This window comes from Haliotis asinina, chromosome 16 (assembly GCF_037392515.1).
Source record: "Haliotis asinina isolate JCU_RB_2024 chromosome 16, JCU_Hal_asi_v2, whole genome shotgun sequence".
NCBI classification, from domain to species: domain Eukaryota; kingdom Metazoa; phylum Mollusca; class Gastropoda; order Lepetellida; family Haliotidae; genus Haliotis; species Haliotis asinina.
This window is the reverse complement of record NC_090295.1, coordinates 39,630,782-39,658,641: the sequence shown is the minus strand read 5'-3', so window position 1 is coordinate 39,658,641 and position 27,860 is coordinate 39,630,782. Positions and strand designations below refer to the sequence as shown.

Genomic DNA, 27,860 nt, shown 5'->3' with positions numbered 1-27,860 from the left:
CTGCTCTCAACTTTGAACTATTAACTGGGCTTATATTGAGACCATTTTCTCTTCTATCAATTGGACTACTGATTATAATGTTTTGAAGCTGGGTTTATGATTTACTTAAAATATCCCTTAACAATAATCTCTTATGATTATCATATATTCTCTGCTCTATTTACCCTTCAGACTGATGGTGGAAGTGGAAGGTCCCTGACAAAGTGGCTGACTTTGATCTGCCAGTGCTCTATATTGGACCTCTCCTTCCTAATACCCTAAGCTCCCTCGAGGGCTCTGAGCAGAGTAGTTTGGTGTGCTATCCTTCTCTTGAAGCCAGACTAATGAGGAGTTAGTGATTACTAAATGTTGACATGGCTGATTGTGTGTCTCTGTAGCCTATGGACGTGATTGTTCTTTAGGCCTCATTAAGTATCGGACCTCATACTGCAAATATTGCTGACTGACAAAAAGAACATTCACTCAACACAGTATAAATAAATCGTTAGTGATTCCATGAAATTTGACTTAAATAAAGCAGTATGTTTAAGTTTGGAAACACCAGAAAGCGTTAAGGACCTCACTCACAATGTGACTGCTGTTTTCTGACTGGCTGATAATAGAATGGAGCACTATATGCTTGTGTTGAATTATCTGTATCTTTATTCATTGCCATTGTGTTTAATGTCTGTTTCTTTGTCACAGTTGTCTACAGTACTTATGTATTTATGAAGATTGTATCATTTTGCAATACATATGAGTACATGCAGTAAGTTGTTCTGGCAATGTAAATGTAAAAAACCAACGCCACGCCACGCCACTTTTAACAACATTCCATCAATATCATGGTGGATTTTACCAAAAATAGGCTTCACACATTATATGCATGTTGGGACTTGAACCTAGATCTTCATCATGATGAACAAGTGGTTTAACCATTAGGCTACCCCACCACCCTAATTCCGGATTCAAATGGGGATTCCAGCAACCAATGTACGTAGTTTCATGTGACTTATGCACTGGGTAGTCCAGCCCTATGAATCTTGCTGATTGCATGTTATTATACCTTGACAACAGAGACTGTTGTTCCTAATATTAATTAAAGAACTGTCTGGTCCAGACACAGTTATTTACAACCTGCTGTCAAACAGTCCAAATGCTGTTGATTGTAGTTTTAGACAACAAACAGCATAACCATATCTTGCCAGTGTATCTATGCACGCTATCTAATAATCATTGTACTATTGTAGTCCTATTTTTCCATGTGTCCAAAAGCAACAAGCTCCACACGTTGACGCTACAGGATATCTCCTAGTGAAGCAAAGACACCATCGTGACATGTTGCCGATATATGATAACATCTATCGTCCTGTCATATTAACAATGGCAGGTCCTGTGGAATGTAGAATGGTAACAGCGATATCAGACAAGTGCCTGTTTGTTGATAAGAAAATGTCAACAAGTCAATTTTCTTTTTGGTCTAGACTCCAAAATGTGTGACATGTCTTATTCTTAGGTTTAAATTTCACTCATCTTTTTTTAATTTGCTTCCATCTGACACTTTATTAATCTTATATGCTGCATATCAAGCAGCCAAACTGTGTCAGCAGCAGGAAGCATCAGTACTCATCTGGCAAATATGCAAAGTATTTCACACTTTTAAAGTTCGCACCTTAGTTGCCTAAAATTTGAGAAAGATAACATGCGGTCTATTAACAAAAGTAGTCTACATTCCACAAAATCAGTGTTGGCAGGATACAAGTTTAACAATCTGAGTGAATGAAAATGTTTTTAACAATAATATCAAAGTACTTGCATAGCACCTTATCTACATCACTATGGGTCACTTTTGGCAATATCCTACGAATATCACAGCTAAGGACATCTGAACAGACTTCACATATCGTACCCATGTGGGGCGTCAAACTTAGGTCTTCAGCGTGAAGACCAGATGCTACAACCGTTATGCTACCCCACCGGCCCTTTAAGAATTTGAAAGATGATGAATTGGGACCATTAGTAATAGGAATCCAACTAAAACAACAAAATGAATATAAATATAGATATGAAAACTGATGAGTACCAGTGATCAACAGCATGAGCATAAATCTACAAACGTGGGATATGATAACGTTTGTCAGCCAAGTCAGTGAGTCTGACCACCCAATCCAGTTAGGCACTTCTTACAACAAGCATGTGTTACTGATGACCAATTCTAATCCAGATCTTCACAGATAACTCTTTAGAGAAATTGATGATATGAGCTGACACATCTAGATCCCGCACAATATCTAAAAACTTTACAATTTGACAATCAACAAAGTGATGAGTGAGTAAGTTTATTTTTTCTCTGTACTCAGCAATATTCCAGCTGTATGGCAGTGGTCTGTAAATAATTGAGTCTGGACCAGTGATCAACAGCATGAGCATTGATCTGCACAAATGAGAACTGGTGACGTGTCAACTAAGTCAGCGAACCTGGCCACCTGATCCCATTAGTCGCCTCTTATGAACACAGTGTTAAGGACTCACAGGGTCAATCAAACATTTCATTTATGAAAAAAAAAAAAAAAATGAAAGACATTCACAGCAGGTGCACACTGAAAGTCTACAACTGTAACCACAAACACGTACCCAATATGGCAATGACATATATGATCTAAACACAAATGCTTAGGATTATAATAAAACCAAATACTGAGTTTACTGAGAGGCAGCAGTCCTCTGCACATTCCCCTGTGTTGACAGCTCTCAGAACACGGAGACAACAGACTCTTTATGGCCAGATATGGAATTGACTTGATAAATTCTGTTTGTTTAAACTTCTTGATTGTCAGTATTGTCAACATAATTCTTCACTTCTGAACTCAAATATGAAATTACGAAAAATGACAGGATATGAAAAGCTGTGGGATTTGTCCATGTGGTTCTGTACAAATAAACTGGCTGCTTATGTTTGTTTTGTGGAATTGTGATGCACAAAATAGAACAATTGTAAATTTGGATGAAGGGTAATCATACACTGTCACTGGTGTGTAAAAATATATAAAGTGGAAAAAATTCAAATCTTGAAAAATAAGCAAGTTTTTAAATGAGTGATCTTCGAGTGAAATATACAAAAACAAAATACCAGCAAACTCACCACATTTTCATGACGGCAACAAATTATTGTGTTAATCACCAGAAAATACATAAACCGGATTGCCTGATTGTATTCCATGTAACTGTAAAACACAATGAATGGTGCTTCAAGTCTTACATAAAAATAAAATGTCTTTCCTGACAGGTTATGAAGAAGAAATAACCAAAACTTTTGAAATGTAAACATAAAACCTCTTTTTAAAAAGTAAAACAAAACAAGAAGAAACACTGATACTCAAACACTTAGATGAATAAGCATCGAGATCATGAAACATATCATTGACACTATCTTAATAAATCAGGACGATTGATTTTTAGGTTTTCATCAGCATAAATCACGACAGTTTGAAAGGGAATTTCAAAAAAGTTCTATTTCATCTGAGAACATGCAGATGGATTCACGTCAGTAAAACAACCACTGGTCTTATCTAAGTCTGCAGCTGCAGCATAAATGCATTCCCCTGATTTCTAATCAATATATCACTTGTGCCAAAGCTTGCCTTTGCAGTGAGTTTGCACGAAACTAAATACTGATCAATACTTCTGTACCATGGGTATTTCAGTCACTAACTACAGTTAAACCAGTAGATATGACTGTTTGCTTGTTGCTTAACGACACACTCAGCAGTATTCCAGCTATATAGCAGTGGTCTGTAAATAATCATGTTAGGACCAGACATCCAGTGATCAATTGCAAGAGCATCAATCTGCGCAATGGGGATACAATGACATCACTGTCAACCAAGTCAGCAAGTCTGACTACTGTTTCCATTTTTGCCATGGATTTCTGAAAACCTTATCTTCACAGGTCAAACATGACAGAGAATAAGTCAATAAAGCTTTGGTTAGAGATTAGGTTTGATTCTTTTACTTGTCTGCAATTATGATCTGCTACAGATCAATTTTGAAAAATTTAAATGTGAGTTTCTTACATTAACAGTCTTGCAAATGTGTAGAGCATCCATGATCTTTTCCATATATGGAAACCGCGTGACTTCTCCGCAAACACCTTTCACATACTTCAGTTTATTGCGTCACTACTTTGCGTTCCTGGCGGCAAATTTCAAAGACCTCGACTGCACACACGTCTCAAAAGTTGCAACATTGATGATATTCTTGACAGGTGAGGTGTTCTACGTCATCAATTTATGTGCACATTCTAGGTGTGAAAAGATTTGCGGAACTGGTCTTGTAAGTTTCATTCACAATAAATGTGAGCATCTAGAGCATCCATGTAATACACTCACATATCATGTATTTCAAAACATTTGCTGGGGACAGCGTAACATAGAACTGAATTCTCAGTTTACGTTCATGAGCTAACAAAATAAAAATGATTCTTTACAGTCTGTGAGCCTATGAAAAACAGAAATACTAGCATTTATGTGAACTCCTACTTATGCAGGTACAGACATAAAGCAGATCCATGATGACACAGCGCCAAGTCTGGTGACAGACCAAGGAGACAAATCAATGTGGGTTTGTGGTAAAGCACTAGATTTTATGGATAACAACTTTTTCTTTCGCTTCAAAGAGCAACATTTTGGTGTAGATTTGGTACACTTCCAGCTTGAAAATGGTGAAAAGATCGACACTGAAATTCCGCTTTATGCAATAAAATAAGCAGTAAGAAGTAAGCAGTAAGTCCATGCTTTAACACTGATTCACTAAGTTCAAGAAAGGCGATCAAATAACAAGGTGAATCTGAAATTTGACCTATTAAACAAAGTATAGGGAGTCTAAGGATGGACTGTAAAAGGGGTACCAAAGACCTAATATACCACCAAAGTGTTGCAGTTTAAGAAGTGGTTACATGAAAAAAGGATTCCAAGTATGGCTTGTATACAGACTCTAACCTGAGACAAAGGACTTTATCTAATAAACCCCTAAATTCTGCAAGAGGGGACATGTAAAAGGTTCTAACTTCTGCCTTCATGCTGACTTTGGTCATTCTGTTGTCTGTGTAGGTTGTGGAATGAATCCTCAGCTCCACATGCAGGCATTCCACCTACTAGACCATGGATCCAACACTCTCGCATACTTGCTTGCAATACATTTACAGATTGATATTTGGGACAAAAGTTAAGCACAAGATCGATACTTTGCTGTGTTCACTCAGAGCATGAGGTTTGGTGTATAGCCAGGATTGTTCCAAGAGATCTATATCCAGCTGTGACTTATCTTCACAAGTAATATTATTTATCATACAATCTAATTTACTACAATAACATGTATCTGGAGTCTGTGAGTCATTGCTAAAATCTGCTGTGGTTCTGCTGGGTTTTATTTCATTCTCTCAGATCAATTATTTTGGGCCAATTGTAAAGTTTTTATGCATCAAGCATTTATCCACACCTGCTCACAGGCTGATATTACACAACAATCCAATTCCTTCACGAAAATTCCTATATGAAAATTAAGAACAGCATAAAATCTAAATTTGAATATTATAATGATTTGTTTCCACTTTGCCTGTTATGCCACTTAGATTTGCATCTTTGATAAATCCCTGTGTGGCATTTTGTTTATCATCATGCATTACAACCTGATCTTGGTCACAGGATATGTAACTTACCTCAAAAAGACTGTTGTTTCATCCCTGATCGTTTTAGAACAGGGCATGCTAAAAAAATCTAAATCCAGCACAGCCTTTGAAGGATATTCTTCATAGAATGAAACAAGACAAATCTTAAAAGGTAACTTGCATTTGCACAGGGCATGACAGTACCTTTCATTCTAATCATTGCCTAAAAAACTTTAAACATGGGGTAATGTAATGAATTTGGGTAAAGACTTCCGCCTGTATCCCTTAAGTCTCATTCTAGTCAAATGATAACTCCAGAATATGTATTCCGCATCTGATAAGGACGGGTTTTAACATGTTGTTTTAACTGAATGGGAACAATACTGAAACACATATACAACTTCTAAAAATGCCACTCCAAGAAATTTCCCCTCATTGTTACAATTTAGGGGGGATATGGGCGGAAGTCTTACCAAATTTGGGAGATTTTTCAGCAAAAACGTACCTCATCAAAACCATTGGTGGGCATATCACTTGAGTCTAATGAGTCACGTGTAATGAGTCTTTGCGGACTACAGGAATTAACTTAATAAGATTTAACAAAAAGAGTTACCTACCCTTTCCTGACACCAGGTGACTCTGAATCTTCCCTCTCACACTGAAAAGGACTATCATTCTGGTAACGTAATACAGGTTCAGGGGCTGTGTCAACACGTGACATTCTGGTTGTTTTCCCAGCATTCCCTCCCTGGCGAGTCGGACTCTCCGTTCTCCGTGGACTGTACATAGCTTGTTGATTGGATACACTGGCGTTTGGCCCATAAATATAGAGCCCACCTGATTGGTCCTCTGGTTTTGGACTTTGGCCACAGCCGTTCTGTGGGAACCTGTTATCGTACAACGTGCCAGCAGTTGAAGAAGGAACTATTTCGCTCATAGGGCGTGGAGGTTTACGTTTAGGACTTTCTGATATGCCATTTGACTGAGTTCTAGAGGTAGACTGAATCTGGTTGTCATCGAAACTTCTCCAAACTGGAACAGAGGCTCGATGACGGGGACTTCCACCTTGGTTCCCTGGGTTGTACTCCTGATTACGTGGGACTGATGGTAGCGGGCGATTGGCCATAGAATTCCTCTGCTGCTGGTAGCGGGCCTGAAAAAAAAAGATTTGAAATTGTGAAAAATAGTACAACACAGCAAAAATATAGTGAAAGCAGGTCAAATTAGGTGTCAAACGGCGGTTAAACCTCACATTGGCACTGTTTTTCTGCTTCAGTCTGCAATATTACAAGTACATCACAATTACGTCACTGAACAGTGATAGGCTCGCTGGATCTGGATAAGGCTGACCAATGGTAGAACCTGATCCATGAATTCAGACACGAGAGTTAGACTTCCCTGATGACCATACATCACATCGGCAGACATAGAGGCCACCCGATCCCTATTTTTGCCACATCTTTTTGACAAGGATGAGGAACTAGGGCCTTGTTCCGTCACACAATATACCCTGAGGAAAATCATGGCAGTAAGCTTCCCAACTCCCAGCAGAAGTCAAGTACTTCACTCTCAAACTACACACAATAGAGACTAGTAATTCTGTCATCTGCCCATCTTGACCACCATATCTGTATCAGTCATATATCCATTATATTGTGCTCTTGAATCACCACCAAATGTTTCCCTTGTGAACAAAGAGTCTGAACAATCAGCAGTGTCAATCTTTCCTTTCACATATGTTTGTTGTGAGCCTACTTGTAAGTGGCAAGTTACGGATTGATCTGGATGGAAAGGTGTCCGTCATTACACTCATGCTTCCTGTCCATCTGCAAGTCTACCTAAGTTTCATATGAACTTGACAGCATAGTTTATGAAAGGCTCTCTTTCAAATATATGTGCAGTGCCCGAGTCGGCTACCAAACAACTGACGGCATATAAGAGCAATGTTATAAAAATTGAAAAATGGATATTAATATAGAAGATGAAAAGATATCTCTCAATCTAAAACTGGTGTCTTGAGGGTACATGGTGGATCCACAAGGACAGGTCTACAGAAAGCTATTTTCAAATCTTTCTTCACTGGATTAAATAATCCAGTTCTTCAATCTAAAGCACCTTCTTTCGCTATTTTACAACAGTGGAGGCTATAATCCACTGAAACTGATTCAGAAAAACAAATACAGTCTGGCAGAGTCAAATGTTTTCACTACTGCCTACATTAAGTGTCTCATCTTATTAACCTAAAAAGCAGATTTAAATTCATACTTGTGACTATGACATCAGTATGTAACTTTAGACACTGAAACCTGAGTCTAAAGAAGTTAAATTAGTCTTGGAAGACTAACTGTCAACAATCCATAAGATAGTGCTTGTGTCAAAGAATGAAGACTGTTTATGGATATACAAATTCTTTATTCTGTACAGATGACATTTTGACACAGATTCTTACATTGTGAAGCAAATGACCACGTCAGAATCCATGTTTAAATGTCTCCTATATAGAATAAACAAGTTGTACATCCATAAACACAGTTCTTATTCTTCATTCACCCAACTTCTAGAATGTCAGTCAAAGAAGTAATATGACTGTACATGGATGAGGTAATGGGAACATACCCTTCCTACGTCAGGCCACTGAACATCATAACACATAGAGACCAAGTCTGATTTAAACAAACGGAGCGCATTAAACACAGATGTGTTGACAACATATCCGAATCTGCAGGAAGAATCACCTTTCAGCACTGACACAAAGAACCATTTGATTGTAATCCAAGACAATGGGAACGTAGAATACAGGCATAAACAACACACCTGCACATGGATCAGCCACAGCCATTATCAGTCATACATGGCGCCAATCATGCAGAAGTACTGCTGGCCAACACTCCTCCTTCAACACTGCATGAAGTCGTAAACTCCACCATCATGAACACAATCAACATCAAATTATGCAATCGATCTGTTTGCAATCATGTAACAGGCATGTGTCTCCCAATAAGTCACAGCTAATAAACGTAACCAGCCCATTACACTTTGCATGTAAATACCTCCATTAGACAACTTATTCGTGAGAGGCAGTGAAAATCTCACCACCTACACTGGAAGTTAAAAGATTGGATGTCCAGCTCCATCCAATATTTGCCCAGTCTAGGAGACAGATTAAATGATCCTCCAGACATACCAATATCAATGTTAGAATGATCTGTAGACACCATAACTCAAATGTTACACACAATTCAAGTCTATGTCCATAAACCCATACCCACGACATCAAATGAACATCATAGTGGGGTAATTTCAGAAGCCAATATCTAGATAGTTGGAAAGATATTTTTTTTTACAAATTTGAACCCAGACTTATATTGGTGAATGGATAACAAATTGATTTGTTTTTTTGTCGCTGGAAAAGAAATAGAGTCAATAGTAATTGTTTCCTCTTTCATTCAAGCTCAGAACTGTTTGCAAAGGCAGCTCTATGAAGCTCATCATTGTCCTTAACTCGAAAAAGAAATGATCATTAGCTTGCCTCTTCCTTCAATCTATCAAAGAAGATCTGGGTTAGGACTGCAGTAACCCACGCTTGTCATGACATGTCACTGGTTCCAAATTGAGCAAATCGATGCTCATGCCGTTGATCACTGACCTGTCTGGTCCAGACTCAGTTATTTATAGACCACCACCATATAGCTGTACTATTGCTGAAAGTGGTGTAAACTAAACTCACTCACTCATTCCCTTCAATCAAAACTTTTCAGAAGGCTGAGAAAGCAAACAAAAACAGCATGACAAAACTAAAATGTACAAATCAATTCAATAAGGTATACTCAGTCTACCAGAAAACCCACATCCTTACCCTTCACACTCAATCACTCCCAAGTCTCATCTACGTATCCAGGCAAACAGATGGGTCTGGGGTTCATCGGTTTCTCTAACTAGCTACCAAAGGGGTAAATTCAGTGTTCACAGATTCTTCTCTAAGGCTTCACATCCAAAAGACAGAATCAGAGTTCACAGGTTGCTTGTATTGGATGACATCACAAAAAATCAAATCAGCCACTCAACTTAGATGAAAATATAATCCATCAGCTTTTTAATCCATTTTGAACTTCAATGGAAATGTTTCTCTACAGTATTGTCACTTAATTTACAGCATCAATGTACGCAATCTTCTTCAAAACGAACATCAAAATCAGATTGTCACAAACAGCTCCGTGTAATGGCCATGTATGTCCATAAACACAAACTCGAAAAGCCACAAAAACTTTTTCACCAAATTGTCTATTCATTGTATATGCCTTGGGATTCGAATCCTAACATACAACTCCCAGTGGACAAGCTATGGCTACCATCATCCCCACTATCATCGGAATCCATCACTGGAAATCGACGAAATGCATCTCATAGAATTCCACAGAGTTTCCATCGTGATGGGTGAATAAATAAAAGTGTTAGATATACCACATAAATCAAAGAATGCATTGGTCAATATCATGCACAAAAGCATTCCAAGTTATCGAGACTATCTCCAAGACTGAAATATTCTAGGAATTATCCCGAACAATTGGCCTGCTTCAACGATGGTCGTACATCAGACTGCAGTCTCTGGACATGTACAATTATTCTCCCTCATAGTTACGCCAATCTCACAAGATATGAATACTGACATCTTTATACACTACCGCTGCCTTATTAAGGTATATTACACTTCCCAGAGCATGAACTGCTCAAGCCATGAATGGCTCAGTCTCTCAGTCCTACTGATGATGTAACGTGAAGAATGTAACCATCATGGAGAATCTTATAATCTGAGCTGCTGCCAATACTTCATTACAAGATTTCATGCAAATACAAGACATCCATGATCCCTGATGAACTTAATCAAGCTCACAATCGAGTCTTAAGATCGTGTAATCTGGACGTAATCTGTTATATTGAATTATTTTGCAAATGACAGACCATGACATTAAGGATTATTATTAATGTTCGACAATTGTCTGTGGCACGAAAGGGAGTGATGTAAAGCTTAAAGGTAGTCGGGGCAGTCAACAGTAACAAGAGGGGTGGATAAGAAGTGAGGGGTTGTATGAACGGTTGAGCAAAGTGATTGATTGAAAGGATGACTGGATAGTTGAATGAGGGATTGAATAAATGGTTGAGTGTATGGTTGAGAGAAGGGTTAATGAATGGTTGATCGAGGGATTGAATAAGTGATTGCATGGTTGACTGAGTGAATGGCTGAGTGAGGGGTTGACTGAAGGGTTGAGGGGATGGTTGAATGAGAGATTCAATAAATGGTTGAGTGAATGGTTGAGTGAAGGGCTGAGTGAATGGTTGAGTGAGGGACTGAATATCTGACTGATTGGATGGTTGAGTGAAGGGTTGAGTGAAGGGTTGAGTGAATGGTTGAATGAGGGATTGAATATGTGACTGACTGGATGGTTGACTGAGGGTTGACTGTAGGGTTGAGGGGATGGTTGAATGAGAGATTCAATAAATGGTTGAGTGAACGGTTGAGAGAATGGTTGAATGAGGGATTGAATATGTGACTGATTAGATGGTTGAGTGAGGGGTAAGTGAAGGTTGAGTGAAGGGTTGAGTGAAGGATTGAATATGTGATTGAGTGCTTTGATGAGTTAACGATTGAGTATTGGGTGAGCGAGGGGTTGCGAGAATGATTGAGTGGTTGACTGAGAGAAGGACTGAATGATTGGCTGAGTGCTTAGCTGAATGGTTGAATCAATGGTTGAGTCAATGGTTGAATGAGGGATTGTCTGGATGGTTAAGTAAGTGGTTGAGAGTGGTTGTGTGAGTATATGAGTTAACTGTTGAGCAATGGGTTGAGTGAGTTGTGTTGTGGCTGAGTAACTGGTAAAATATCCTCCAAAATTTGACAAATTATGCCAAAGCCTGCATGCAATTTGTAAGAAATTTCTCATATCTGCATCATGGCAGTTTTGATAGTTATCATGTGACAACCTTACACCTTTAACAAAAGACCACATAATGCAATAACCCTGTTACTTGTGTCTCGGAATGTGTCTGACATTCAATTACCTTCCTGATCAGATAGCTTGACATTAAACAGAGCAATACAACACTACAATGAAACATTTCAAAAATGATCTATTTGAAATGAATATTTCTCCACGATTAATGTGCTTCCTTTTCATGGAGTATTTATATATATAACTTTCATATTAATCTTCTCAGATGAAGGTAAGAATTTATAGAATCCAAATCCTATATTTTGAGGAACATGACAATTACTTACGAGCATCTAAGTAACTACTTGCTTTCCTGCTGTCAACCATTATTGCTTCAAATGCACTTTTATAGCTATCTGTGTCTCAGCTTTTTCATTCACCTGACCCCGATTTCTCAAAACAAACTTAAGTTTTTACTCAAATCTCAAACTGAGTTTCACAATTTGAAACTGAATTTTTTTCTCAACGGCATTTTTGAACTATAAAAGCCCAAACAACTTAGTAATCTTGCCACCAAACTCAACCTGTCTCCTATAGTTTGAGTTTTATGCCCATTTCAGTTCACTCTGTGAAATGCTTTTTCTCAAATTTGAGTAAAAACTCAGACTTAAGTTTGTTTCGAGAAATTGGGGCCTGATGAAGTAACGTGGTATTCCTCAAACTAGAGGAGTTGACATCTGTTACTCCTTGCCATCATGCATATTTCTTCTAATGCTATTCAAAGACTTTAATCTTCTCAGCCTATGATACTAGTTTATCTCCCTTTTCCTGACACTCCTAAGTAACCTCTGGCCATGTTACCATCAATTCATTTCATGCTAATGTTTTGCAAGTAATGCTATTTTCATCCAGTTGTGAACATTGTCGACAGAGAAAATAACATCACAATGGCTTGGAAATTGTAAAGTTTGAACCAGACCATTATTCAAGTTGTCACTCAAACAAATTTCTGTCCTGGTATGATTATTTACAATAGCGATCATGTCCCTGGAATATATTTTAGAAGCATGGTATTAAACGTCAATTACATCTCGAGTCTTACAAAAAGCTCAGATAAGAGAGGACAAATTGTAAATGGAACTGATGATTAGGTACATAGTAAGACAGATGCAACGACTACAATTCTACTCACTTGATCCTCTCTCTGCTGGCAAAATTACTTTTCACTTTGTTTCAGAGAACATATCTTGCCCAACCCATTTGGTCTTTCTTCAGAATAGCAGTCTTGAGCATAATGTGCACCTCAAAGTCTTGAGCATAATTTTGTGGGAAGTTGCTATTGTGTGCAGATTAAAACCTCCATCATATCACTTCAAGGGATGAACAGCACAAACATGGTCAAGGAAAATGTGTAATTGCCAATAAAACATCACTAGTCATGATGATTTCCCATTAGAATTGTATTTCCTGTTAAGCTAGGCGCTGTTTTAAATGCCGAGATTCTGATTACAGTGTGTATTTGTCTCACAAATTATGTCGGAAGTAGCAATCAGCTTAACAAACAAATTTCACAGCAAGTCAGCAAACAAAATATATAAATAGAGTTTTAATGCAATAAGTGGAGGAAATTGCTTCTGAAACTATAATTATCACCAGGACCAAATATTTTTGAAAGCCAAGATGACTTTGTAATAACCCTAATGTTGAAAGCTGAAAATTAAAGGTTCCTCAATTCAGACACATGAACGCTGAAAGTAGACTAACAATTGAAATGACTTTTTATCTGGAAGGTAATGTGTTAAAACAAACGGATACAAAGACAATAGAGTACTGACTTCAGAATAGCTTTAAAAAACAAAACAATTACAGTTCCAGCAAAACAAAGTATAAGAAAATATTTGAAATAGTTATCTTCATATCAAATATTTTGCATATGTTGCTCCAAGTATGCAGGAATGTCATACTATTAAAATAGTTTGGTGACTACTGCAATGATTTGGTTCATCATAAATACTTAATGCTATATATATTAACAGCAGAATAATGCACACTGATTGAGTGAGACACACGCATTAGATAAGAGAGAAGCACCTCCCTGGTTTCTCTTACAGAACCATCGTAAAACCTACAGACACATCTAAAAAACATGAATATTATCTGGTCTTCTACAACACAAATTGAATAGATACATATCACAAAAGCGACATAAAGAATGGAATGCAGACAAGGTGTGATCACAGCATCTGATAAAGAACACTAAATATCACTTCTGACAGTGAAACATGGCTTTCTGTGCCACATCAGTCAAGCTTGTAGGAAAGTTTTCTTTCTACAAAATCAACTGCATATTTTACAGAAATGTTTTCTTGATGAATCAAAATAATGTATCAATTAAAACTGTCATAAACGGAAGGGTTTACTTCAAGAGGTCAATGAAATCTCCTGGGAAAACATGAACCTACCTATCACATTGGGACATCAAATTTGTGAGTTGGCATTCAATTTCTTTCAAAAGAGCAAGCGAGATATTTGAGGATGCTCCTGCTAAGCAAAGGGCAAACACAGACCACTTGAAACAATATTGACTTGTGTGAAAGTCAAAACCTACAGAAATCAATAAAAACCAATTTAAGACAATGAAACAACTCTTCCATAAAATTGCCCAACATGCCTCAGCTTCTTCAAGTCAATAAATCATGTCATAAGAGTTACAAATCTTGATGCGAAAGCCTGACATTTTTCCAATTATTTTATGTGAGCGAATGAAAAGTTTGTCTCCGTGTGTGTAGCCGCTCGGATGACATGGAGTTAAATTGTTCAAAAGGTCAACCTCTAAACTCTGAAGCAGCACCAGCTAACAAACAAGGGGGAGGTAACTCTAGTACATGTGCTGGCAGTGTGTGCAGTGGATGGCGTATGACCGCTAATCATGACTGGACTGAGACAACAAGTGAAGCCAGTCAATTATTTGTCAGGAATGCATCAGTAAACATGACCTCTGATCCACCAGTTCATCTTCCAACATCTGGATGAGTAACGTGTAGCAAGAAATGTCCAATCTTCTCACATAGAACTGTGGTGAAGCATTTATAAATGTTTGTTGCTTAATGCTGCTGCACCAAACATACATATGGTGGTGGTTTGTAAAGAAATCTTAAGATTATGCAGTCAATGACATCATTAGCAATAATATATGCAGATGGGATACAATGGGATATATTCCAGAGATGTCAACCCTGAATCAAAAGGAAACATGCCTCGCCCAAAGCGATTCTCGAGCCCTGAAGGTGCAAGTTGGGGGTGAGCGTGAGAGGTTGATCAGCCCCTTTTGACAGTGGGGGTTGGTAGGGGGCCTCCCCTACAAAAATAGATTTCATCTGCTGGAAATGTGTAATTTCTGGGCATACATAACCAGAAAATACTTAACTCAAATGAACATATTCGAACAGCTATTTACTAAAATTCTTTCAAACATTCTAAATTCATAAACATATTCGTATTTTCTAAAAAAATCACAGCTTTTTACAGACAAATCGGAGAGTAGATTTAGCATTTGAAACTCAGAGTAACTCCTCCAAAATCAGAGTGGTTGGCATCACTGATATTCTGACCATGAGCATGCCGATGGGGTATGACGGGATATGTCCTGACTATGAGCATGCAGATGGGATACGATGGGATATATCCTGAGTATAAGAATGCAGATGGGATATATCCTAACCATGAGCATGCCGATGGGGTATGATGGGATATCTCCTGACCATGAGCATGCAGATGGGATACGATGGGATATATCCTGACTATAAGCATGTAGATGGGCTTCTCCTGACTATAAGCATGCAGATGGGATATCTCCTGACCATGAGCATGCAGATGGGATATGATGGGATATATCCTGAGTATAAGAATGCAGATGGGGTTCTCCTGACCATGAGCATGCAGATGCGATACGATGGGATATATCCTGACTATAAGCATGTAGATGGGCTTCTCCTGACTATAAGCATGCAGATGGGATATCTCCTGACCATGAGCATGCAGATGGGATATGATGGGATATATCCTGAGTATAAGAATGCAGATGGGGTTCTCCTGACCATGAGCATGCAGATGGGGTACGATGGGATATATCCTGACTATAAGCATGCAGATTGGATATATCCTGACCATGTGCAAGCAGATGGGAGACAATGGGATATATCCTAACCGTGAGCATGCAGATGGGATACAATGGGATATACTGTAAACAGCCAAATTTTCGCGAATTTCCCGTCAGACTTCACGACGCAAGAATAAAAAAACATGATAATATAGATATATCATACACGCTATTCAGGTAAGTCAACAACACAAAAACAATACAGGTGTCATTGCCCGATCACATGTCACCGCTGGGCTCATCTGGAGTAACACAGTTCAATCACGTTCTAATTTCATTGCTCTAACACCTAATTAAAAAGGATTAATTCTGAAATCAATTACATTAATTTGTTGTTAGATCACTTCCCAAATCTGTTTATTTTATAACACCTATGTGTCATGTAAAAACATTTAGCGACGCCCCTGTAACAAGATCACCACGCGAAAATAAGAAGGTGCAAAAAGGTTTAGTGACCATCACTCGCGAAAATTTAAAGGTGCGGAAATAAGACTGTTTACAGTACCCTGACCATGAGCATGCAGACATTTTGGGGTATTTCCTGACCCAGAGCATCAATCTACGCTGATGGGAAAGGCTGGGACATAGCCTGACCATGTGCATGCAGACGGGACATTTTGGGGTATTTCCTGACCCAGAGCATCAATCTACAATGATGGGAAAGGCTGGGACATAGCCTGACCATGTGCATGCAGACGGGACATTTTGGGGTATTTCCTGACCCAGAGCATCAATCTACGCTGATGGGAAAGGCTGGGACATAGCCTGACCATGTGCATGCAGACAGGACATTTTGGGGTATTTCCTGACCCAGAGCATCAATCTACGCTGATGGGAAAGGCTGGGACATAGCCTGACCATGTGCATGCAGACGGGACATTTTGGGATATTTCCTGACCCAGAGCATCAATCTACGCTGATGGGAAAGGCTGGGACATAGCCTGACCATGTGCATGCAGACGGGACATTTTGGGGTATTTCCTGACCCAGAGCACCAATCTACGCTGATGGGAAAGGCTGGGACATAGCCTGACCATGTGCATGCAGACGGGACATTTTGGGATATTTCCTGACCCAGAGCACCAAGCTACGCTGATGGGAAAGGCTGGGACATAGCCTGATCATGTGCATGCAGACGGGACATTTTGGGGTATTTCCTGACCCAGAGCATCAATCTACGCTGATGGGAAAGGCTGGGACATAGCCTGACCATGTGCATGCAGACGGGACATTTTGGGGTATTTCCTGACCCAGAGCATCAATCTACGCTGATGGGAAAGGCTGGGACATAGCCTGACCATGTGCATGCAGACGGGACATTTTGGGGTATTTCCTGACCCAGAGCATCAATCTACGCTGATGGGAAAGGCTGGGACATAGCCTGACCATGTGCATGCAGACGGGACATTTTGGGATATTTCCTGACCCAGAGCATCAATCAACGCTGATGGGAAAGGCTTGGACATAGCCTGACCATGTGCATGCAGACGGGACATTTTGGGGTATTTCCTGATCCAGAGCATCAATCTACGCTGATGGGAAAGGCTGGGACATAGCCTGACCATGTGCATGCAGACGGGACATTTTGGGGTATTTCCTGACCCAGAGCATCAATCTACGCTGATGGGAAAGGCTGGGACATAGCCTGACCATGTGCATGCAGACAGGACATTTTGGGGTATTTCCTGACCCAGAGCACCAAGCTACGCTGATGGGAAAGGCTGGGACATAGCCTGACCATGTGCATGCAGACGGGACATTTTGGGATATTTCCTGACCCAGAGCACCAATCTACGCTGATGGGAAAGGCTGGGACATAGCCTGATCATGTGCATGCAGACGGGACATTTTGGGATATTTCCTGACCCAGAGCACCAATCTACGCTGATGGGAAAGGCTGGGACATAGCCTGACCATGTGCATGCAGACGGGACATTTTGGGGTATTTCCTGACCCAGAGCATCAATCTACGCTGATGGGAAAGGCTGGGACATAGCCTGACCATGTGCATGCAGACGGGACATTTTGGGATATTTCCTGACCCAGAGCATCAATCTACGCTGATGGGAAAGGCTGGGACATAGCCTGACCATGTGCATGCAGACGGGACATTTTGGGGTATTTCCTGACCCAGAGCATCAATCTACGCTGATGGGAAAGGCTGGGACATAGCCTGACCATGTGCATGCAGCCGGGACATTTTGGGGTATTTCCTGACCCAGAGCATCAATCTACGCTGATGGGAAAGGCTGGGACATAGCCTGACCATGTGCATGCAGACAGGACATTTTGGGGTATTTCCTGACCCAGAGCATCAAGCTACGCTGATGGGAAAGGCTGGGACATAGCCTGACCATGTGCATGCAGACAGGACATTTTGGGATATTTCCTGACCCAGAGCACCAATCTACGCTGATGGGAAAGGCTGGGACATAGCCTGATCATGTGCATGCAGACAGGACATTTTGGGATATTTCCTGACCCAGAGCACCAATCTACGCTGATGGGAAAGGCTGGGACATAGCCTGACCATGTGCATGCAGACGGGACATTTTGGGGTATTTCCTGACCCAGAGCATCAATCTACGCTGATGGGAAAGGCTGGGACATAGCCTGACCATGTGCATGCAGACGGGACATTTTGGGGTATTACCTGACCCAGAGCACCAATCTACGCTGATGGGAAAGGCTGGGACATAGCCTGACCATGTGCATGCAGACGGGACATTTTGGGATATTTCCTGACCCAGAGCACCAATCTACGCTGATGGGAAAGGCTGGGACATAGCCTGACCATGTGCATGCAGACGGGACATTTTGGGATATTTCCTGACCCAGAGCACCAATCTACGCTGATGGGAAAGGCTGGGACATAGCCTGACCATGTGCATGCAGACGGGACATTTTGGGATATTTCCTGACCCAGAGCACCAATCTACGCTGATGGGAAAGGCTGGGACATAGCCTGACCATGTGCATGCAGACGGGACATTTTGGGGTATTTCCTGACCCAGAGCATCAATCTACAATGATGGGAAAGGCTGGGACATAGCCTGACCATGTGCATGCAGACGGGACATTTTGGGGTATTTCCTGACCCAGAGCATCAATCTACGCTGATGGGAAAGGCTTGGACATAGCCTGACCATGTGCATGCAGACGGGACATTTTGGGGTATTTCCTGACCCAGAGCATCAATCTACAATGATGGGAAAGGCTGGGACATAGCCTGACCATGTGCATGCAGACGGGACATTCTGGGGTATTTCCTGACCCAGAGCATCAATCTACGCTGATGGGAAAGGCTGGGACATAGCCTGACCATGTGCATGCAGACAGGACATTTTGGGGTATTTCCTGACCCAGAGCACCAAGCTACGCTGATGGGAAAGGCTGGGACATAGCCTGACCATGTGCATGCAGACGGGACATTTTGGGATATTTCCTGACCCAGAGCACCAATCTACGCTGATGGGAAAGGCTGGGACATAGCCTGATCATGTGCATGCAGACGGGACATTTTGGGATATTTCCTGACCCAGAGCACCAATCTACGCTGATGGGAAAGGCTGGGACATAGCCTGACCATGTGCATGCAGACGGGACATTTTGGGGTATTTCCTGACCCAGAGCATCAATCTACGCTGATGGGAAAGGCTGGGACATAGCCTGACCATGTGCATGCAGACGGGACATTTTGGGGTATTTCCTGACCCAGAGCATCAATCTACAATGATGGGAAAGGCTGGGACATAGCCTGACCATGTGCATGCAGACGGGACATTTTGGGATATTTCCTGACCCAGAGCATCAATCAACGCTGATGGGAAAGGCTGGGACATAGCCTGACCATGTGCATGCAGACGGGACATTTTGGGGTATTACCTGACCCAGAGCACCAATCTACGCTGATGGGAAAGGCTGGGACATAGCCTGACCATGTGCATGCAGACGGGACATTTTGGGATATTTCCTGACCCAGAGCACCAATCTACGCTGATGGGAAAGGCTTGGACATAGCCTGACCATGTGCATGCAGACGGGACATTTTGGGGTATTTCCTGACCCAGAGCATCAATCTATGCTGATGGGAAAGGCTGGGATATAGCCTGACCACGAGCATCCATCTAAGCAGATGGGTTACATTGGGAATCATTTGGATATACCAGACTATCTAGTTGGTTAGTATGTGTGCCACCAAATTTATGTTGAAAGTCACATCTCTTTAGCATCACAACCAATTAAGCCCATTTGATACCATCTGTGTCCTCACTAATTCAGATAAAATCAGAGACACATGTGATCTTGAATTATTTCGATTTCATATGATTTGAGCTGGTTACATTAAGCATTTACTAAAAAGTGTTCCTTATATGGTACCTTATTTGGACGATACTGAATTTTCTTATATATATTGTGTACTTTGTGCAGTCCAACTTAAGGAGATCAATTAACAGGCAGGAGATGGCAATTCTGGAGATCCAAGATTGTGAAAAAGTAATGCTAGACATGAGTATATACAATTTCAGTTGAATTTAAATTCTTGTTAGACCTGATGTCGTGCAGATTAAGATCAATGTGGACCCATGAAGGTCCGGGGTAGAATAGGCATTCAGCGACACTAACTCACTAAGATCAATGTGTATTTGTGGAAATAGCAATCCGCTCTACATACTTCTCTCCCAATCTACCATTGACTAAGTTATTGAATACCCAATAATATAACTGAAAAGAATTTCGATTTAGTGACTTTGAAAAATGAGTATCTGAGACTATTATTTAAGTAGGAGAAATATATCTATATCATTCTATTTTACAATAAACTTTCATACGATAAAAAAATGTCTGATTTCCTTGTGCCAAATGAAAACAAAATTGAATGGAAATATGAACATATTATTAAACACATTACGAAGATAGATCAATGAGCACTTTATATTACAATATACAACATCATTAACTTGCACTAGTAGTACAGACACCTTTAATTCCTTAATATCTTTGATACCATGAAATTTTGTGTTTGTAATGGAAAATAATGACTCAAACATGGGAATCACTGATCACTGTTGTTGAACTAAGTCTGCGGTATCATGAAGGATGAGTGAATTTAGTTTTATGCCACATTCAGCAATATTCCAGCTATATGGTGGCGGTCTGTAAATAATCGAGTCTGAACCAGACAATCCAGTGATCAACAGCATCAGCATCGATCTGCGCAATTGTGAACTGACGACATGTGTCAACCAAGTCAGCGAGCCTGACCACCTGATTCCATTAGTCGGCTCTTACAACAAGCATAGTCGTCTTTTATGGCAAGCATGGGCTGCTGAAGGACTTTTCTACCCCGGATCATCATGAAGGGTATTACTGCAAAGTACAACTCTTGTCTTATTTGAAGGTTGAAATAGGCATATTTGTTATTGGAATTACATATTATTATTATTATTATTATTTAAGTTCAAGAATAAATATTTTGAAGGATTATATATTCAGTGTTTGTTACACTGCAATTATCAATGGCCAAAGAACTTGTAAACATGGGATGATACTCAGGAGCAAATTTAGTTCCCGGTCACTGCGGCATACATGCTAGTTCAACCATATTTTAGTCACCTCACAACCCAAAATTACCCAGTTGAATGAAACTGTTCAAGACAGTTAAAACCTTAACCACTAGCCTACCCCAGCAGGCTATATTGCATGTTGTGAGTATGGTTTTACAACGCTTTTAGAAATATTCCATTAATATCACAATGGGGTTGGAAGGACATATCAAATCATCCAATAGAGCAACATTACATCAATTATACTTGAGTCAACATATATAATTGGCATTTCATAGTAAATATTGTCTGCCTGCATGCCTCTAAGTTCCAATGAGTTATGTCAACTTTTGTCTTTAAAAAAAGTGAAAATAATATGCAGCTGATGTCACAGCAATGCTTCTCTTTGTTGAAATTTAATTTTGAATTACAAACTTAGGAAAATCCACAACTCTCCATCCTCAAACAAATTTGGCCGACTGCATGAACGAATTTCATTTGCCAAAAAGACATGAATGTAGACTTTCCCTCCCCCGACACAAAACAAACAATGAGAATATGTCGCATGTGCTGAGTGACCAATCGTGGTGTTTGTACAAGATTACTGTGAGACTACTCTGAGATTACTGCAGGACTTTTTCCTTGTCTGCGATACCACATGTAAGCTCACCCACGAGATTATCAACAAATTCCAGTTGTCATTCCAAAAATATAGTCCTAAGCAGAAATAAGAAAGAATTCCACTGATACCCCTCTAGCCCTATGTTGTTGAGTTCTCGGAATGCTTTATTCTAGGCTATAAAGAATGCTTTGTTGGATCAAAACTACATGCTTTGTGGTTCATCTGCTAAACCGGTGAGCTTGAACAACCTAATTCATGACCTCTTGAGCATGAAGTGCACTGGTTCAGGGAATCCAAAAAAAGGGATTCTAATAATCCATAAAATAACATCTGCCCAATGAAATGAAATACGGCAGAATTAGATTTTGTGTCTCTAAGAATAAACAGGAAGGAATATTAATACAAAAATATCTTTTATTCCAGGAACACACAACAGCTATCAGCTAAAATGTGCATATTCACAGTTCAAAATTAACTGGGGTTGTGAAGTCCTCAAGACTTAACACTCAGGTATTTGTATCTGTGGACTCCTTAGATGGTTTGCTTTAATAAGATGGCCATCTGACTTGCTTGTGATCCTTGATAAGGTAGCAAAGTGTTTACTGATTTAAGTGAATGGTTGTGTTTAGTTAATAATTGACCTAAACCCACTGCTGGAATACCACAAAACCTTGCACAGTGTAGTCGTACCATTGTCAGGAAATGAATCCAAGTCTTCAAAGTGACAGATCACCTCAGTGGTGGTTACAGAATCCGACAGGTGCACGATGTAACATGGTACTTGTAGTTCCCTGTCTGGCTCTTGGCATTAATGGGTACAACAAGGACTGGTCAGCTTGGAGTCAGTATAATGTGTCTGAGCAGGGTATTCATGTTTAACTGCGGCATGGTATCTCAGCAAGCTTGCACTATATAAACAGCATAAGTCGTGGCTAGTACAAGCAGCCATAAATACTTATGCATGCACATCATATGGGTGAAATATTTCCAAGTACTATGATAAACCCATTTCACCTCACCTTCAGAGTGACAGGCCTGTAGCTGCATACAAACTAGGTTACATTACCTCCCCATCACATCATTGTGTGATTAACTCAATGAGTTTAGTGTTTCAAGTCAGCTGTCAGTTAAACTCAGGGATTTTAGTAAGTGCTCATTATTTATTCAGCTTTCCCCTAACCATGTTAATGTCTGGCACATGAAATCCTCTTTAAGTGAATACAGATCATACTGGGAAATATGGAGACACCTGACTCCTTTCATTTCATTACTGCTATTTATGTCCTAGAAGTACCATATTTCTACAGTGGAAGCTGTCTAAATTGGCATTCATTAGGACTGAAGAGATAATCCGGTTTAGACAAAGTGATGGATTGTAGAGCTGATGGTAAATGTACAAGCCATTTTATGCCGGTGTTGACAACTTGCCAGGTTGGACAGATGCCGGTTTTGACAGCTTCCAATGTATAAAAGTGAAGTCTCCATTTACACTAAGCAAACATGTGGGTTCTTTTCATGATAATCTTTTACAATACCCTTTTAACCCATCCTACATTTGGGACAGTTCATTTATTGTTTCATAAAGAAAGGGAAACATCTTTCAGATCCAAAGAGACAGGAGCAGTGTTAATCTTTGCTTGAGCTACACCTAGTCACATAGAAAATTGGTCATTCAAGGTATCAGCAATCCACATGATACTGATTTTCAAATTTTACTATGACATCCAAAGGCCCATTTTTTGTCCACTTACAACAAGCATGCAAATCTTCTATGCCTGCACAGCCAAGTACATAATCTCCCTATGTGTGACCATAAAAATAACAAATAAAAGAGTGACTGTATTTACTACAATCTCATTCTTTCAATCCTTGTAACATATATGTCATACATGAGATTACAATTTCTTATTAAGGTACAATTCTAGTACTTTCTTGATAGAGTCCCATCCAGGATTTGAACCCATACCCACAGAGTCAGGCACCTAATCACCAGCACACAAAGTCAGCCGCCTAACCTGCTCAGCCACCACAACTTCCACAAAATGAAAGTCGGAACACTGGTAGTCTATACTGTGGATTTTGTGTACCCTTCTAAAAAGTGTAAATTAGCACGGATCCCCTGGACTGAATGTTATGATTACACAATGCCATTTAGAAAGTGATCAAATGTAACATATGTCATATTTGGGATTGCGCTTTTGTATTGAAGTACAAACTGGTAACCACTGTTTTAGACAGAAGCTCCAGTCATGCATGGTTCTTCTGACATGAAATGACAGATATAGCGGAGATAGAGACAGTCTATAGTAATACCGGAAATAAGCTGTCATCAGTGATACTAGAAGCCAAACTGAAATATATCTGACACTTATTTACAGCTGTTGTTTGAATCACAGCTGTGGTACGAACTGATCCTACAGACTGTGAAAGCAGTTTGGAGAATTACTCCCTAGAAACCTGCTGGTATTGTGTGAATAAATTATTCTATGAAGTGTGTGTTGTCCAAAGAAAAACATGAGCAAAGATAATAATCAAAGACTATTCAAGTTACTGTTTTCTAGTCACAAACTCCAGATGGTAGCAACAGGAGCCAAATCCCACAAAGTCAATGGGTGATTATTCAGTTTATAAAGGCTTTGGTATAACACTCAACATACAGCAATGAATTACAGAGTGTTGTGACCAGGAGCATATCCCTTTGTGGTAAATTATAAGCAAATTTTTCATGACAAAATGATGATTCTACAACTGCTTCAATAGACTGTACACCAGGAACCAAGACAAACATCCAAAAGTTGTCTCCCATAACATTCCAAGGAAAGAAGCTCCTTAAAATCCTCTCCTGACATCCTATCATCTGCACATGGTATGAAGTGATGTTAGCTTACCAAAATAACAGCAGAGGACCCCAGAAATGGACTTCATTCATTGTACCCATTTTGGGAATTTGGTCTTTGGTGGGATAAAGTATACACTTTAACCACTTGGCTACCAATACTCACATGACAAGATAATTATTGTTCTTTGCAGTTTGGATAAGCTGCCAGGTATGAACCCAGTCCATCACCAAATCCACTTAAAACTGTTTCTATTTAAGAAAAGGATCAGTTGCCTCAGACCATGCTGTCAACGGCATATGCCTTTTGAGATCACCTACTTGACACTTCAGCTAAGTTGCCATTGCATGAATAATACTGACAAGACTAATGAGAATAAGACACAGAAACCTAATTATTACAAATATGAATGTGAAATAAACATACCTTCATCCTTTTCTTTTGTGTAATTATCAATGTAACACAGAAAGGAGTAACAGAGTCATCATTTTCAGAAACTGAAATCTGTAACTGAACTGTACCGTAACCGAAAGAACTTTACTCCTGTCAAAGTATGGCAAATTGTAGCAGGGATTGAGAAAGGCAGGGGCCAGGGGCATGGGCCATTTGTACATTAGAAGAAAACATGGCCCATTAAAATTTTGAAGTTTACTATTGATACAAGGGCAGTGGCCCATTCTAAATTCAGAAAATGGCTAATAATGTTGAAAATGGCCCACTGTCAAAGTTCTCTATCCCAATCCCTGTTGTAGATTTGTCGATATTGGTTTCTGGGTTGAAATGAGAAACGAGTTGATAACACATCCAGGCAGCTAACAGATCAGGCGGTCAGACTCACAGACTTGGCTGACACATGCCATATCACAGTCACAGAGATTGATGTTCATGCTGTTGATCACTACACTGTCTGGTCCAGACGCATGATTATTTATAGACAGACACCATATTGCCAGAATATTGCTAAGTGCAGGGTTAAACAACCAACCCAAAACCCTGGCACTATCTCTTCCGCAGGCAAACACTTGACCAAATGGGCTATGCATTCATCACTACCAGTATCATCATCATAACATATTGTTTTCCTCTTCAAGTCACTGACACTTGAACCAAGGTAAAAAGGCATTGAGTATTCAGACAACTTACCCGATCTTCTCGACTAAACTGTTCCGATACTGAATGTCGAAAGCGCACTTCTTGTACATGAGTCTGTGTCTTGGGTGTGACCATGCTGACAGGTCGCTCACCATGGCTGGGGGAACTGCCGTTACACATAAACCTCCGGTCTATCTCATCCTTCAGAGCAGTCACTGGCGAACCTTTGAATTTGTTTGAATTATTAGAATTATCCAGTGACTCTCGTATAGCTGCCACCGTGAGGGAGTGATGTGGGGAATTGTGGGATGGCACTTGTGGAGGAGTGGAGTTGCGCTTGGATGCTGCCAGTTGTAAGGCTGACCTCGGTGTTGCAATCTGACTGGTGGAGCTGGATGTTGGGGGTGGGGATTCTGTGCGTCTGTGGACTGGGGACGATGGGTCTGTGACGGGTGACCGATGACGTACACGCTCCACAATCTGCTTGGCCTATGAAAACATAAAACACAGATGTTATACATTTAATCCAAAATACTGTCAGAAGAATCACATTTCTGTGTGTCCAAAGATTTTCTCATAAATTTGCAAAAACACAAGTAACAGAGCAGATGTGAAGTTATTTTCCTAAAGATGATTTGAAAAATATTTTAAAAAAATTAATGCAGGCATATATTAAAACAACATACTCAGTTCACTGATCAAAAAATTTGAAACAATCTATCCATGAAAGAACATGTCGATCTTAAATAAAGAAATATAGAAAACAGTCCATTTCTTGTTCCTAAATAAGGTACCTGAAAAACTAATGATATCTTAGGGATTCCCAAATCATGTTATTGATCTTCCATGTAGTGTTAATGAAATACCTGATATTACAAAAGACACGAGCCAGTGATTCAGTGATCAGTCATTAAAAGTGATAGTGCTTGTTTGGAGGGTTACACATCACTAACTGGTGCTGCTATAGTATCTCTGATGCATGATAGTACCTGGTGGCGTGCATACCCCTTGCTTTATGTGCTTACATTATCCCATATATGTTGTATGTACCAGCATAGGCTGTTACGTTAACCTGACAGGATAAAATGAGTAATACAGCTATGCACATAATATAGGAATACATCAAACAGACTGCAATTAAACCTGCCCCCTGAGGATACATAAGGCATGGTAGAATCTGTCTGTCTTGTGGCCACTGGGTTGGTGGTCTGCTAATCTACTTGTGTCAGTTTGCATCCTGAATCTGCATTCTGCATATTAGTGACAATTCACGTTTTGGTGATATATCTTGTATATATCACCTCTTGCAACGACACTCAATATAATAGCAAGGAGTGTGATGCACATTGTTATGATTTTCTCATATTTCAAGTTGATATCACCTCTTGCATGACATATTATATGACAGTGAATGGTGTGATGCAGTGTGTTATATTTACTGAAGTACCACTTACAATATAATAAAATTCTGAGACTTACACTAGGTTTTGTTCTAACTCTTTCTTTGATGGATTCTATTGTGTGTATATGTTCAAATAAATAAAGCTTCTCACCAAAGTACACATAAAATATTTTCAAATCAACTCATATACACCGTAACAAAACAATACTAAAAAATTAATCATCACTCAAACACTAAATCCAATAGAAACTACCTAACTAGAAGCTGCAGGAATAACCAGTGTCACTCTAAAAGCTGTAGCCAACACTGTCACACATCCTCTGCTACCTCAGTGGGTGTCACACTGCTGTGAATGATATTTCAGTTACACAGCATCTTTGTGGATGTCAGAGGACATCTGAAGCAATATAGGTCCCAGGAGTCCCACTTCAATATAACTTATGTGTACTACATGCACTGGCTTTAGTATAATTAAGTACAGACCGTAGAATTGAACCCATGAGGAGCGAATCCTGGTTTTCTTAAGGGATGAAACTAGGCAAAGCAAATTCCATTCTAGACAGTAAGGCAATCCATTTGCATCCCTTACCCACTATAGATATCCCAAGCCTTGATACACTGGTCTCAATTT

General features: G+C 39.8%; 1 protein-coding gene across 2 annotated transcripts in view; it reads right to left on the bottom strand.

The window, feature by feature from the left end:
* LOC137267861 (tensin homolog) overlaps positions 1-27,860 on the bottom strand; it is a 163,445-nt gene that overhangs the window by 47,523 nt on the left and 88,062 nt on the right. For both annotated transcript variants that reach the window (XM_067802297.1, XM_067802298.1), the window contains 2 exons: positions 25,879-26,316; positions 6,262-6,797 (listed from right to left, as the gene is read on the bottom strand). In XM_067802297.1, coding sequence (XP_067658398.1) covers positions 6,262-6,797; positions 25,879-26,316 — 974 coding nt within the window. The remainder of the gene's footprint in view (positions 1-6,261; positions 6,798-25,878; positions 26,317-27,860) is intronic.